This window comes from Mytilus galloprovincialis, chromosome 2 (assembly GCF_965363235.1).
Source record: "Mytilus galloprovincialis chromosome 2, xbMytGall1.hap1.1, whole genome shotgun sequence".
In the NCBI taxonomy this organism is placed as follows: domain Eukaryota; kingdom Metazoa; phylum Mollusca; class Bivalvia; order Mytilida; family Mytilidae; genus Mytilus; species Mytilus galloprovincialis.
The window spans coordinates 45726771-45743299 of NC_134839.1; the positions used below are offsets into that span (position 1 = coordinate 45726771).

At 33.0% G+C, this 16529-nt stretch overlaps 1 protein-coding gene across 2 annotated transcripts in view; it reads right to left on the reverse strand.

Annotated features, from left to right (window-relative positions):
- LOC143063677 (electrogenic aspartate/glutamate antiporter SLC25A13, mitochondrial-like) overlaps positions 1-8562 on the reverse strand; it is a 54314-nt gene extending 45752 nt beyond the window's left edge. The window contains exons 1-6 of one of the 2 annotated variants that reach the window (XM_076235983.1): positions 8393-8562; positions 7032-7127; positions 5786-5839; positions 3766-3911; positions 2886-3001; positions 2146-2285 (exon numbers count right to left, since the gene is read on the reverse strand). In XM_076235983.1, coding sequence (XP_076092098.1) covers positions 2146-2285; positions 2886-3001; positions 3766-3911; positions 5786-5839; positions 7032-7127; positions 8393-8413 — 573 coding nt within the window. In that variant the 5' untranslated portion in view covers positions 8414-8562. Of the gene's footprint in view, positions 1-2145; positions 2286-2885; positions 3002-3765; positions 3912-5785; positions 5840-7031; positions 7128-7238; positions 7366-8392 lie in introns of those variants that run through there. The other variant, XM_076235984.1, reaches the window with a different exon arrangement.
- Positions 8563-16529: the final 7967 nt, after the last annotated feature.

The window sequence follows — 16529 nt, forward strand, 5'->3', positions numbered from 1 at the left end:
CGGAATCATGCGAACCCTACAGACAAGGTTATCATGGGATCAAAACAGAATCAAATTACTGAAGTACTGAACATAGGATGACCGCAAGTTCTTTTGGATGGTCAAAAAAATAACATATCTATACCTGAAAGTGAGGTGAAGGTATATAAATATATTTTGTTTTCTGAGACAAATTCGTGCGTTGATGATGAATAAATAAGAGGGGATTCAACCTCACCGTAATAACTATTACATTGTAGTGATACAAATGAGTTGGTTTGTTGTTATATAGTAGATATAAATATTTGTATATAACAGTTACATGTTTATATAATTTCATCTATTTGTATATCTTTCTATTCTACTATAGTATTATAATAGTGCAGTCTTATCGCATGGTGGACACCCTTTTGTAATAATTCGATTTTTCTAATAGATTGGACTTGAGTAGGCATTTATATTTTCTCGCAACTTTCCTGTGATATTCTTCATCATGCGTAAACACAAATTTTCTGTAATTTTGATTTGTTATAATATTGATATATATGTATTTCTCACGACAAGACATTTTCAATTTGTTATCTAAGTTTTCAAAAATAATGGTCATGCATATTTTTTGGGGAAATTTATGTATACATGTAACAAGCGATAAGGAATGTTATTTCAGTCAAAAACGAAAGCCACGATAGCCACGAGGGTTGAAATGTAGTTAAATGAACAAATTGAACCGAAACTAGATGTAGTCTTGATTGATTGTTTGTTTTCGACTGAGGTTTTTGACGTATTGTAGCATATTTTCTAGAATGCACAGCCACTGGAAAAAGTAAACACTATAACTATAACAAGAATGTGTCCATAGTACACGGATGCCCCACTTGCTCGCACTATCATTTTCTATGTTCAGTGGACTGTGAAATTGGGTAAAAACTTTAATTTGGAATAAAAATTAGAAATATCATATCATATGGAACATGTGTACTAAGTTTCAAGTTGATGTAACTTCATCAAAAACTACCTTGACCAAAAACTTTAACCTGAATTTCGCACTATCATTTTCTATGTTCAGTGGACCATGAAATTTGGGTCAAAACTATAATTTGGCATTAAAATTAGAAAGATCATATCATGGGGAACATGTGTACTAAGTTTGAAGTTGATTGGACTTCAACTTCATCAAAAACTACCTTGACCAAAAACTTTAACCTGAAGCGAACGGACGCACAGACGGACGAACGAATGGACGCACAGACCAGAAAACATAATGCCCCTCTACTATCGTAGGTGGGGCATAAAAATGTAAACAAAGTCTTTGACCATTGTAGTGTCGAGTCGATTTATAAACCAATGAAAACACCCGACATATCAATTACGTCTAATGTGCATACTAACGCACCCGTTAATAGCGCACCCGTTATCACAATGTTAACGGAAACGTTTGTGAATACCACGTTAAATTTTAACGGACGTACCCGTTAACGTCTCCGTTAAGTTAACGGGTCCGTTAGTTAACGGGTGCTTCGTGAATAAGCTCCCTGATCATCTTCAAAAAAGATATTTTTTCCACATCAACATTTTGGTGCAAATGTTAATAAAACTGTAACACATATGGTTGATGTAGGTGTAATACCACCATTGATTTTCTTCTACTAGTCTTTGTTAAATTTGCACTTTTCAAAAAAATGTGCAGAATTCATCCTTGTTTCAAATAAAGAAATACTTCGTATGAGAAAAATTTTCTCCTGTCCAGTACTATAGACAAAATTTCACATACTGTTTCATTGCACATTATAAAATTACCATCACTGGAAGTTAAACAATCATTTAAACCATTTAACCTCAAATTTCCAAAATATTCGAAAACACCAAATAAAATACTAATGGTGCTTTGAAACAGCCAAGATATATGTCTATGACACAGATGTTGTTTACTGCAATGAAATGTAGGATTAATTTTCTACAACTGTCAATTTCAAAGGAATATTTATTTTTCAACCCTTTTTTGTATGCAACGAGATTTGGTGATATTAAACCTGTAAACATTGTTGACATCACTGCAGAAACTGTTGCTGTCTAGTAAATTTCAAAATTATCAAGTAGAGACAAAAATTTAAGTCTGTTCTAAATGCAATTGAAAGCATATCATATCAACATACAAAATTAACTTACATGTATTAACTGTGTAAATTCACTGTATGTTACTTTCCTGTCCTTATCTTTTCCAAAGTGTAGCTTTATAAAATCGCAATTAAAATCAAAAGGAATTTCACGATTCAAGGTTGTGTGGTTAATAATATCTTGAAATTCATCTGAAAAATATTAATTCTAAACTTAATTATCGGTTATTGTATCAATAACAAATATTAATATCTACATCTTAAAATATATTCTTAAAACATGTAACTATAATAAGTTTCCATGGGAGATAATCTAAAATTATTGATCTTTTGAAATCGAAATATTGATTTTATCTCCCTTTATAACTTCAAGATTACATATTTAAGCTTTTCTTTGAATTAATCTGTAAAAGAAGTGGTGAAATGTTTCATTGGCACCAATACCACACAATCTCTCCCATGTATCTAATTTTATGGGCTTTATAAACAATATCACAATAAAAATTTAGATACAGCTGTTTGGATATGCAGGTTGTAAAAAGATTTCTACAACAACAGCCAAACTTATAAACACAATTTTTGGTTACATGAAAACAATTTTATGAAGATATTAGTAATTTGAAGAGAAAAATCCCTGGCTTAAAAATTTACCAGTTATAAAGGAATTAGGTTCACTGAAATCTAAAATCTCACTGCAGGCACTGCAATTATCAATATTCAGAAAATAACCAACAAGTTCTTGCTCAAGTGCAATAGTGCTACAACACTAAAACCTAACACAGCGATACCTACCTCCAGTTATATAGCCATTACCATTCCTGTCAAAGATCTGGAAGGCTAGAGCATACATGGCATCAGGTAAACAGAGCAGTGCTTCAAATGCCTGGAACTCAGTATACGAGATCATGCTGAAAAGATGGAAATGGAAAATTTAAAAAGCCATGTTTAAATTATTTTACATCATCAAAACAGAAATTTATATATGAACAACATATAATTTTTTATGAAAAATCTATGGACTTAAATTTGGAGATATTTGAGCCCCTTTTTGGCCCCTAATTCCTAACCCCCCAAAATCAATTCTAACCTCCCTTTTGTGGTTATAAACCTTGTGTTTCAATTTCATAGATTTCAATTTACATATACTAAAGTTATTGTTTGGAAACCAAACGTCTTTGGATGACAATGACTTGATACCAATATACAACTGTAAAAAAATAAATAAAAAAATTTTATTATCTAAAAATGTCAGTAAGTCACAAAAGGAAGGCATAAAGAACTCACAATGAAACTACCTCTCAAAAATTGACAGAATAATAATTAAAAGAGGCAACCTCTAAACTATGCACACAAATAATTATTCTTAAAATACAATGTTATTGATAAAAAAAACACAATGATATGAACTCTTTCAACAAGTTAAAAACTTTTCATATACATGTAATATGTAAATAATGTAAGCTTTTCAAATGATCCATATGTGTTTCCTAAAAACCCTTCTCCCGACATTAAATGTCAAAAATCTTCATTGAGGGGCAATAACTCTGATAAGATGTCATCAGAGATACACAGACTTTTGAGATACACAAAGGATATAAAAATCTTGCATTGTCATGAACAGAATCCAATAGAAATAATATGCATATCAACAATGTCATATCTGAACACATACTTATCCCTACTGGTATCAACACTGGAACCAAACAACGATAATGTGTATTCATCATAGTTATTAATGTCAAGAAGCTGTAGATATTTCTGTATTAAGTCTGAGTATGTCATAAATTGTTCTCCACTACTGGTTGTACCACTTGCATACTGAAAAATACAAATACCAATATCAAAGGCTACAAAAAAATAACTTGTTGATATTTTATCGTGTGTTTTTCTATGTTGTGATGTAAGGCCAATTAAAATTAATTGCTAGATTTTCATCCCCGCCCGCCCCTCTGAAATTGTCCCGCCCCGATTTTTTTTATTTAACAAAAATACGATTTCCGGATTTTATCATGTCCGTTACCATCGATAATTTCGTTTCTTTCAACACTTCCTGTTTCGTTTTTGTATTTCTCCGCGTAGTCTAATAACGATATGATTGAGACGACATATTCTGCTGCTCTATTATGACGACATCTACCGAGAATAGAGATTGATAACGAGAAGGGCATGAAATATTCGAGTAACAAGTAAAACGCCTTGTCATTTAACGCAAATTGCGGTAGTCACAAGTGAATCGAAAACCGTGTTTTTTCTTTATTTATACGATGACTTTGTGTCAGGAAATTTGGACTGTAATTGATATCCAAAGCGCAAGAATCGTAGAACAAATTGGTACAAAAAACATGACTGGATTAAAGAAATTGACACAAGCACGAATTTGTTTGATTTATGACCGTATATTGAGAAAAAAAAGTCGACAAACACGCATTTCAATTCCCTTATAGTTACCCATGTCTGTTGTTTTTGTTGACAAACAGCAAACACCCTCTGTAACTGTCCAAATACCCTCAATTTGGTCATTAAAAAACTACTTTTTGGTTAAGTTCATGTTTTACATCACATAATTACTTTCCACACTGAGTTTACATTATATTTTGTACTCATAATACTTGTGTTGCATAAATACTTGTGTTGCATACAATTGTACCAATACATTTTATTGATTTTATGTGGACTACAAACCATTGCTTAAAAAGCAAAATAAATTTGGTGTAGGTCTAGTCCAACTGAAGAGAGCATTTCTCTTCCCTTTGATGTATACTATAAATAGGTTTCTAAAGCGGCAATTACATGTATAACAGTGGTTGCCAATCATGGATTTCTTTTAAGAGTTTAAAAAATAGTGTCAGATTCCTTATACAACATGTATATACATTATACAAGCTTGTTTTCCACTAGCATATACCCCGCGGTATGAAGAACTTGTGACAAGGGTTTCATATGAAATAAAATTTAAAAAATAAAATCCTCCCACCCGCCCCATGTTTTTCGAAAATTTGGATGAAAATCTACTAATTAATTTTAGTTGGCCTAATACTATTGTTTCCGTGGCAAATGTTTGCACCTGTCCTAAGTCAGGAATCTGATGTATAGTAGTTGTTGCTCGTTTATGTAATTTATATATATTTCTAATTTCTCATTTTTTATATAGATTAAACCGTTGTATTTTTTTCTCGTTTGAATGGTTTTACACTTGTAATTTTGGGGCCCTTTATAGCTTTTTGTTTCGGTGTGAGCCAAGGCTCTGTGTTGAAGGCTGTACATTGACCTATAATGGTTTACTATTATAAATTGTTATTTGGATGGAGAGTTCTCTCATTGGCACTCACACCACATCTTCCTATACCTAGTTACAACTAATCTGACCTGACAATAATGACTTTGTCAATCTTCAAGTTGATCATGTCTTGCTGATATTTTTTACTGTAGTCTGTATACGGTTTCTTTGGTTTTTTAATCCATAAAATCAGCAATATTGTAAACAGATAATTTAGCAAAATAATTTAAGAAAACAAAAGTGAACCAAAATTTGTTTTTGTGTGTTTACAACATTGACATTTACAAAAATTATAGCATTAATACTTTTACTTCACAAAGTTTTGTGTATGACCACTCCAGCCTAACATATGGTCAATGTGCAAGCAATAAGAATGGAATCGTCAGCTATTTACAAGTACTTAAATGATAAATACCTTTGCAAAAATTTCTCGCAGTTGTTCATGTTCTGACCTTTTCAGCAACTCTACCTAAAAATACAATAGTAGAATTATGCAATACCACACATTTGTCAACCAATACTGATTTTTAACATCCTTTATACATGTACAGAAATATTAAGTTGTGTAGTGACAACTCTGACTGCACTGTTATGACAAAAACTATCATCCTTGATCCTAAAAAAGTAACAAGTGACTAACAAATTAATCTGAAACATAACCTGTTTATTTGAAAGGGATATAGTGCTTTTTTGAGTTGGCAATTTTGATAATTGACTTATTTTACTTGGTACTTTGTTCATGACATCAATACTTATTAATGATTTACTCTGCAAAAATGGAATTAGAATTTAATCAAATTGGAATGAATGTAATGCTTTTTAAGTCATTTGGAACTAACCTCAAAATGTGTTCACTTTTAAATAGTTCTCTACATGTATATTCATTGTGCACTACTTTTTTAATGTTATTTCTTCATAGACAGAAAAATCTTAAGTCATACCTAATACACAAAATTTTGTCACAATTTTGTTTGCTTTTTTTTGCAGAACCTACCTTTTTGAGGTGCTGCTATACACCTTATTGATAATCCCGGCTGACCCGGCCGCTTGAACTTTTGACGCATACAACAATCACTTTTCCATTGTGGCGTCAGATATTTTGCTTAATGACGTCAAAATTTTATGGGAACCTGTGTGATATCCAGTAATGGCGCACAAATAGTGATAAGGTGTATAGCTAATCATCTCATTGATGGATAATTCATTTTAAAGCTAATTATCATTTAAGCAGCATCAGTGCATGTGAAATAAAATGTACATGTTACTAATATGCACAATTGAAATACATTTTTTGGTGCACTATGGCAAATTTTCCTAAGGTTCAATGTATCACCCAACTGGTGTGACCCGTGTACATTTTTACTTGGGATGTTGGAGAATTTTTTTTTTGCAAATTTTCCCGCGTCCTGTCAAATATTGTTACGGTTGAATAAAACAAAATATTTACCAAAATGGCATTGGTTTGGACAACAAGATTTATTCAAATTTCATTGTACATGAAATAGATGCATGTTCATGACAAATAGTGCAGAAGGGGAGATAACTCAATGTCCTTGGCAATACTTTTTGAAAGTCAACGTTTCAAATTTTTCATGCAAAATATATATAAGCAAAAAACAGAGTTAGATTTGTAAATTGCGAAATAAAATATAGAAAATCACCTTTTTGCTTTTCATGTCACATTGGACATGTTGAACTCGTACTGGCAAGATTTTCGAAAGTGCTGCAGCCGGCGATTTGATTTTAAAAACATCATCCTGGAAAAAAAAACGATAACATGTCAATGATAAATCATACTTTTGCTATAAAACAATACTTTATACAGAAAAAATATAATCAGATTGATATAAAGACCGTGTTTTGCTCACATTTAAGTTGACCATTATTTTTTGGAAACTTTGCCAGGGTTTTCTGGACTTTTCGGACACAAATAGATGTAAACATAAACCGAAAAGGTCTGACTAAAACCCAAGGCAATGTAAAGCAGTGAACATTACCGAGAGGTTCCAAAAGTCTGTTGTTATCCGTGCTACTTAAATGTCAATTTTTTAACAAAGTCAAATTTTTATTGTAATATACATATAAACTTTTAAAAGAGACAGATCCACCATATGTGTCTGTTAACAAATTTGAATATTTTTCTTCCATTAATTTGCACTGAATACTCGTTTCTTTTTTTAATTAGTATTGTCCTATTCAATTACTGAAATTAAAGGCAATATATGATCAAAATGTCCATCCAATGATTTCACCTGCTGACATGATTGCAGATACTAAAGAGTAAGAAGTCATAAAGCAACAAAAAAAAAACCCTATTAGAGGCTCTGAAGAGCCTGCATGTGTCGCTCACCTTGGTCAACAAAGGACACAGATGGATTCATGACAAAATTGTGTTTTGGTGATGGTGATGTGCTTGTAGATCTTACTTTACTGAACATTCTTGCTGTTTACAATTATCTCTATCTATAATGAACTTGGCTCAGTAATTACAGTGGAAAATATTTTGTAAAACTTTACAAAATCTATAAAATTTATGAAAATTGTTAAAAACTGACGGGGTCAATTGACCATTTTGGTCATGAGGACTAATTTGTAGATCTTACTTTGCTAAGCATTATTGCTGTTTACAGTTTTATCTCTATCTATAATTATATTCAAGATAATAACTAAAAACGGCAAAATTTCCTTAAAATTACCAATTCAGGGGCAGCAACCCAACAAAGGGTTGTCTGAAATTTCAGGGCAGATATTTAAAATGTTGACCTGATAAACAATTTTACCCCATGTCAGATTTGTATTACTGTGTGTCCTCCTTTTATGGACACATCACTGTATTTTGAATATATAATAGTTTGTTCTACTTGTCGGGCAGTACAACGGTAGTTATATCCCCTAGCTGTATCTTTATTTTTTATAGAAATTACATTGTCACTGTCCACTTCTGTCCTTTCTTTATCAGACTCTTTGTTTATGTCATTTTTTACAAAGAAATTCTCAGATATTAAAATTACACTGTGCATACCTGTTTCAGTCTGTATACCATTATTTCTTATTTTTTGTCTGTATGTTAAATAAGAAAATAGTGCACTATGGTATCTCCAGATACATTTATATCCATATGCTGTATCCGGCAAGACTTGCATCCAGCTGAAGTGTTTACTTATCTTCTTAGAATAAATGATATTGTTTCTTTGTATCAATTTTCCGTTTTATGTTACTAGTATGTATTACAATATGTGTACGTGTATCCCCGGACATGCAATTCATGTCAACTATATATCATTGCACTGAGAACAGGACATCCTAAAGGAGGATAACCAAATAACTTTAACGACCACCAGAGACATATAATCCACTATACAAGAAATTTGTAAACCTTTTTTAGAGTTTTAGTCTTGTTTTTAAACTCTCTGAAACTCTTATGGATTTTATAAGAAATTTACCAAGTGATCATTCATTTTAAGGAGTTACTATACTGACTTATCAGAAGTTAAAACTATATCAGAAATATATTTTCCTTTTGAAAGAAAAACAGCTTAAAATTGTATATTTTAATAGACTTAGAAAATGATAAATTTTGCCTCAGTTTGTGGGGGCTTAGAAACTTCGTTAGCCTATCGTCATCTTTTGTACATATGTTTTTGTCATCAGTCCTTGTATTGGCAGACATATTATCTTCTTTACCAATTGCATATTAGTTAATGATGTTTGGCTGCTATAAGCTCCGATTAGTATTTGATTTCTTTATTATAAAGATAGGTGAAAGACTCAAATGGCCTGGTAGTATACAATAATTATCAAACAATCGAAAAATTTAATAGTCTTATAATGTATTTTGAAAATACAATGAGAAATCTGGAGAATAAATCTTAAATAACTCAGGAATGGGAGGTTCGCAGATTTGATAGATGAACACATTTCCTTTGCAGTTAAAAGATCTTGGATGAAAAATGTCAGCGGAATTAAGTACACAAAATAGGTACCGTCTTTTTGAAATTTATTGAAATATACTAAGCTACCAAAGTCGGCCAATTCTTGAAAAAAGGGAATTCCTCATCAATTTCATTGATGTTGACACATTTGAGTCGTTGTGCAACCCGGTCAAAAGTGGGTTGATTAATATTTTTTTAGCTTTTTTTCTTCAGAAAAAGCATAAAAACTACAATAAACAATAAATCACTACCAAACAAGGTAGAACTGTGAACCTTGTATGATGTCAGGTGGAGTTACCATCCTGTTGTGTCATCTTTGTGTGGCAGTCTATAGTAATAGTTTGACATTTTTAAAGTATCTTTTCTAGTCATATAAATATTTTAATATTCTTACAGTTCTTTTGAAGTAACGTTTGGCTTTCCAAATAATTTGATTCGGCAAACATTTGATAGTCTTCTGTAAACGAAACACGCACTTTGCCCGGTGTCTTGGTCTTTTCTATCTAAATTTTCATGTGACATATTTTTTTTATTAATTAAAATTATACAGGTACAGTAAGTCGAGCTTTCTAACCAAGTCTTTGTATCAATGAAAGAATTTGGTAAAGATTATAAGTTACTTGTGGAAACGAAATCATTGAAACTGTAGTTTACCAGTATTACGTAAATTACGTTTACTTAAAATTCCAAAACGTCACTAGCGACCGTGACATTGAAAGCAATCGAGTTTGGGGGAAATAAACATCGTATAAGACGAGATAAAAGGAACATCACAATCGAAAAAGGGAAATTAAAAATATGGAATAAAAATAGTCCCTTTTGTCGGAAATGTTTATGTGCAGTTTCCCGTGAGAAACTGAAATATCTTTTTTTTTTTGTATATTCAATTTATCTGTAGGAAATTCATTTGGCTAATTTAGGCATTCTGTATGTGCATGCCTGTCCAAAGTCAGGAGCCTCACAGTATTAATCCAATGGTTGTCGTTTGTTACTGTATATCATAATTGGTTCGTTCATCAATTTGTACATTAAGGTATATAGGACTTTTTTCTTTTTTTTTCTAAGTGCCTGTGGTAATATAGATACAATTAATAAGCGTTGATTCTTGAAAACCCACGAGTCCATTGAGTGTTTTAGGGAACAAATACAGAAACTGCAGCTGTATAATCTTTTACATTCATTTGTTAAAACTTACGCATTATCTGAATAAAAAGCCACACTAACAACAGCTTCTGACACTGAGCAATGGACTTCACATTCGTTGTTCTTATCTTCCTCGTTTTCTGAGCAAAAGACCCCATGGCAACCTCTTCTAGCAGCAATGCTCAATTCTGCAGATATACCTAACTTACCGCTTACATGTTTAGAAGGTTACATTATTAACCTCTTCGTGAATCAGCTGCCTTTATACAACAATGGACTACATAGGCCGGTCTTCCTAACCTACTTGTGTTCTGGTTAAAAATCACAATTATCAATCAACATCTCCGTGCAAAAATCTTCTACACTGCAAATATCCCCCAACTTAGCAATTATCTAGGTAAAAAGCTACATTATTAACTTCCATTTGCCGCAATGTTCTTCACTGCAGGTATCCCCAACTTCGCCATTATCTGGCTAAAAAAATTACACTAACAACCTCTTAGAAGTAAGCTTTTTAACTTACTTTAAATAAAGCTAATACTATTAATGACCACTGTCTTTTCCTCGATCTTGATATCTATATCACTAACGGAAAGCTTAATACTAAAATTTATGATAAAAGAGATGAGTTTTCATTTCCTATCGTTAATTATCCATTTTTAGATGTTGACGTTCCCTTGTCATCATCTTACGGTGTTTATATATCTCAACTTGTACGATTCGCTCGTGTATGTAACAATGTTTTAGATTTTAACTAGAGAAATTTATGTATTACTGAAAAATTATTACACCAGGGTTTTCGATATCACAAACTATTCAAAACATTTACTAAATTTTATCATCGGTATAAGGACATCATTCGTAAATATAGCTCAACATGCAGACTTCTTATACGTTCAGGTATTTCACATCCAATTTTTTATAGTAATATTCTTTATAAAGCACAGAAATGTCAGTATTCACCTCAGAAACTAACAAAACCTTTAAATAGACTTATTAAGAAGGGATATAGTTACGATACTGTTGTCAGCTCATTAAAGATCGCTTATGCTGGCGTTAATATTGATTCACTTATAGGGTCTTTGCATCGGAACTAAACACATTTATTCAAAAACCAGTTGTTGCATGACACGGGTTATGTTCTTCTCATATATGTTATGATGGTAAGATACTAAACCCCTAACGGGGAGGATTGTGCCTGATATTCATATGATGAAATCATAATCTTTCAGTCAATTTAATTGATGTCTGGAGCTGGCATGTCAGTTAACTGCTAGTAGTCTGTTGTTATATATGTATTATTGTAATTTTTTTAATTTTCTTTGGTTTATACATCTTCTGACATCAGACTCGGACTTCTCTTGAACTGAACTTTAAATGTGCGTATTGTTATGCGTTTACTTTTCTACATTGGCTAGAGGTATAGGGGGAGGGTTGAGATCTCATAAACATGTTTAATTAACCCCGCCGCATTTTTGCGCCTGTCCCATCTTTGTTAGTCTTGTATTATTTTAATTTTAGTTTTTGAAATTTTAATTTGGAAATAAGTATGGCGTTCATTATCACTGAACTAGTATATATTTGTTTAGGGGCCAGCTCAAGGATGCCTCCGTTTGCGGGAATTTTTCGCTACAATGAAGACCTGTTGGTGACCTTCTGTTGTTTTTTCTATTGTCGGGTTGTTGTCTCTTTGACACATTCCCCATTTCCATTCTCAATTTTATTCTACACTGCAAATATGACTTAAGCAAATAAGGAGATGAAGTACGATTGCCAACGAGACAACTATCCACCAAAGTTCAAATAAAGTGGATGTTAGCAATTATAGGTTACATCTGGATGAGAAGTCACACTATCAACCTCTTTAGACAGCAATGTTCTACGTTAAAGATAACTATAACTTATACAATAAGTGGTTAAACAGCCATTAAATATGCTTATCTTAGCCATAATATGGTTTAATAGCCACTATCAATCTCCGCATGCAGAAAAGTTCTAAAACTTGCACACTGTTAAGTTTAAAAACAATATCAACCACTTCGTGCAGTCATGTTCTTCACTACACATATCACTAAATTCATTTTTCTGGAGATGAATCTCATGTTTTGCTTTAACAAGAAGTGCCAAAACCAGCTTATAGAACGATGATACGAGGCATTTGAGTGAGTAACAGTGAGTAAATACTTCGTGTTATTGTTAGCAACTCCTGCTAGTTTTCAACCCAGAACCAATGAATCTTCGCACATTCCGGGGTTGGTCCCCCCTTTTTTTTTAATGATCAATGCATTTGAATGAGGACATGTATTTGGAACCCCCCTTTCAAAATGACGGGATCCGCCCCCGATTTATTTTGTGTAACCACACATATCCTACACTTTTCAATCCAGTTCCTTGAAAGTTCACATAAAGTTTGCATACATTTTGAAGGTGTGTTCTGCCCATTATGAAATTAATTACTTTTTTATAACAAATTATTACAGTTTTCATTTCTATATAGCTGAATGTTCATCGTGGACAGTTCTCCGTGGTTTAAGACTGATATAGAAGTCCTAAGTTAGGATGAGGGTTGAAAAATACCAAAGATCTTTTAGTGTACATACAATCTTATGCTCTTCCATCTTGCAAAAGTTTTAAAACATTTGACTTTTCTTCTTTTTTACACGAGTATTCGCGATTCAAACTAAAAAACAACCTTGAAGTGGTACTGCTTTGTTTCATAAAAGAATGACCAACGATAAAAGCATTTTGTCTATTAAGAGGGATAAAAGAGGGACGAAAGATACCAAAGGGACAGTCACACTCATAAATCTAAAACAAACTGACAACGCTATGGCTAAAAATGAAAAAGACAAACAGACAAACAATAGTACACATGAACATAGAAAACTAAAGAATAAACAACACGAACCCCACCAAAAAATAGGGGTGATCTCAGGTGTTCCGGAAGGGTATGCAGATCCTGCTCTCCATGTGGCACCCGTCGTGTTGCTTATGTAATAAAAATCCGGTAAATAGTCTAACTCGGTAGGTCACATTCATGAAAGGGATAGTAGATACAACGTAAGGAACATATCCGATATCATTTGTGAAACGGTTATTCCATAACGGTCAACCAACTCGTGATGGCGTCCGTAAAATTTACGAAGGGATGATTTCAACTTCACCATTTGGAACTCTTGGTTTAATAGCTTCCTTGTGAGCAGCAACCCTTTATCAAGAAAATCATGATAGGAAATGCAAGCACGGGAATATCGTATCAATTGGGAGATATATACCCCGTATGCAGGTGCTGCTGGAATGTTGCTACTTAGAAATGGAAAGTTCACAATTGGAAAGCTGAAATCATCTCTTTTGTCGTAAAGTTTTGTTTTCAACCAACCCTCGTTGTCAATATCTAGATGTAAGTCAAGATATGAAGCCGACTTAACTGTATCTGTAGTATCCTTTATCTCCAATTCGATGGGATAGATGCTTTCCACATAGTCACCAAATTTTGAATTGTTTAGTGAAAGAACGTCATCTATATAGCGGAAAGTAGAGTTAAAGGATATTGCTAACTTCTTATCTTTCTTCCTAAGAAGTTCCTGCATGAAGTCAGCCTCATAATAATAAAGAAACAAGTCGGCAAGTAGAGGGGCACAGTTTTTATTAACAATGATGAGGTCACCGGTAATAACGTGGCTAGCAGGATTATATGTGAATAGGGAACTAGCACAAGTGCAATCAGGAGGTTTAGACTTCAAGTCGTCAATATCGAGATCCTGCAAAACGTGTTTGTAATTGAAAATTTTAGTTGCAATAGGTTTGGTATAGGTATAAGAAATGATTGGTACAGACTGGTCTTTGAAATAAGGAGGTATTTTCGATTGAACTAATTTATGTTGAAGGATATTGCCCAAGTTGACGCCATCGAGACATTTGTTGGCAAAGGAAAGATTAAGGAAAGATCTTTTCTCATTTTCATCTTTTCCAATGCGGACTGGCTAGAAAAGTCTGTGACTTGCAATATCCGAAATTATAGCTTCAAGTTTGTATTGGTTTGAATGAGGGTTTGTAACAGTGGATTCCAAACATAAATTGAACAGAGAATGAAGTTTTGAAAGGGGAAATAAATAAAGTTTCGTGCGAATGTGATGAATATCTAACGGCTTTTGTATAAATGGCAGCAAGTCATTAATAGAGACATCATGCAGAGAAGGTGATGTATAATGACAATGACCATGACTGCGTCTGCGTCGAGGAGTCGAGTTGAAAACATTCCGATGATCACATTCACCGAGCTACATGAAGGACTAGACAGAATACCTATACCATCAATTTTGTCATTGCAACCATAAGGTGTCGCAGTTCCCAATTGTTGGTTTAGTCCTCTTTTGTCTACGAAGAGTCGTTGAAAGATTAGGATTGTTAGAGCTATGGTATATCTTTTATATCTTTTCAATAATGCGAACTGTCATAGAAACGATGGAATGATTGGGCTGATTGAAATGCTGGTACAGAATGTCGTTAAATTGAGGTTAATGTCTGATCTATGACCGCACATACGTTGGTTCTGCCTTCCTTTCGTTCCACCGACGTATACCAATCCACAAAGGTTGCACTCTAATCTGTAAATCGTACTTTGTGAAAAATCAACCCGATTCCAACAATTTTTTTTTCTGAAACAGACATTATCAAGTTGCATTTCTTGCCAACATATTTTTTTAAATTTGGAGGATGTGTTTTTCAACAAATAATTGGCATTCCAATGGGAACTTGCTGTGCCCTCTTCCTTTCTTTATAAGAGACTGGCTTTTACAGGAGCTTCTTAAAATGAGAGAAAAAGAAGTAAGGGGTAATCATTATCCTTTAACTTAACTTAACTTTCCACTATATACATGATGTCCTTTCCCTTAATAATTCAAAGTTTGATGAATCTGATGAATCTATCTATCCCTTTGAACTTGGGATAAAGGCTCAACAGAAACAATGTACATGTGTAGTATGCCTTATATCTTGACTTACATCTATAAATTGATAATAAGGGTTGCTTGAAAACTAAACTATGCAACAAAAAGAGAGATGATTTTTATGGACATCATCACAAGTTGGTTAACCATTTTCACAGATGACATATGTTCTGATTGTCTTCACCTTATCCCCTCCTCTTTTCTCTGAATATAACCTACCAATATGAGACTAACCACCAGATATGTTCTTACATGAACAACACAAACCATGCCATATTTGGAGCAGTATCTGTTTACCCTTCCAAAGCACCTGGGACCACCTCTGGTTTTTGGTGGGGCTTTATGTTGCTCAGTCTGGTTTTTTTTTGTGTTTTAATGTGTATGGTTGTTTATCATTTGCTCTTGTCATGGTGTTGTTGTTTGTTTGTTTTATTTATATGGGTTTGAATGTGTTTTGGTAGCTATTGCCTCTTTTTGAGTATTCATAAACATAATTAACCCCTACTATATTTTTGTGAAAATGCTTTGGGTTTTTTCTCTTTGTAAACTGTATTATTTTGTATTAGCATTGCCACACTTCCTCATACAAAGAAATTCATTTGTTGCTTTTAGAAACTGCAAAAAATCAATATGTAAGAGAGAACAGAAAATTGAAGATCATTGAAGTGAACAAATGAATGGTTTTACACTAGTAATTTTTAGGGCCCTTTATAGCTTGCTGTTTGGTGTGAGCCAAGGCTCTGTGTTGAAGGCCGTACCTTGACCTATAATGGTTTACTTTATAAATTGTTACTTGGATGGAGAGTTGTCTCATTGGCACTCATACCACATATTCCTATATCTAAATATATAAGGTATGAAATCAATAATAACTGCTAGACAGACTGACTGACTGATGGATAGACATAAACCAATATTCCTCCAAAACCCATGGTAGAGATTTAAATTAGTGACAATATATGGCATGAAATGCTCTTGTCACATTCAAATTGAAGGGAGATTTTTAACTGACAAATTTTCCACAATGAAGAAAGGACAGATTCCTTATTTTGCAAAAGTCAAAATAGTTTGGATACTTGTCTCATTGGCAATTACAAATCTTTATTCTACATGGTAATGACTAATAAAATGTAAA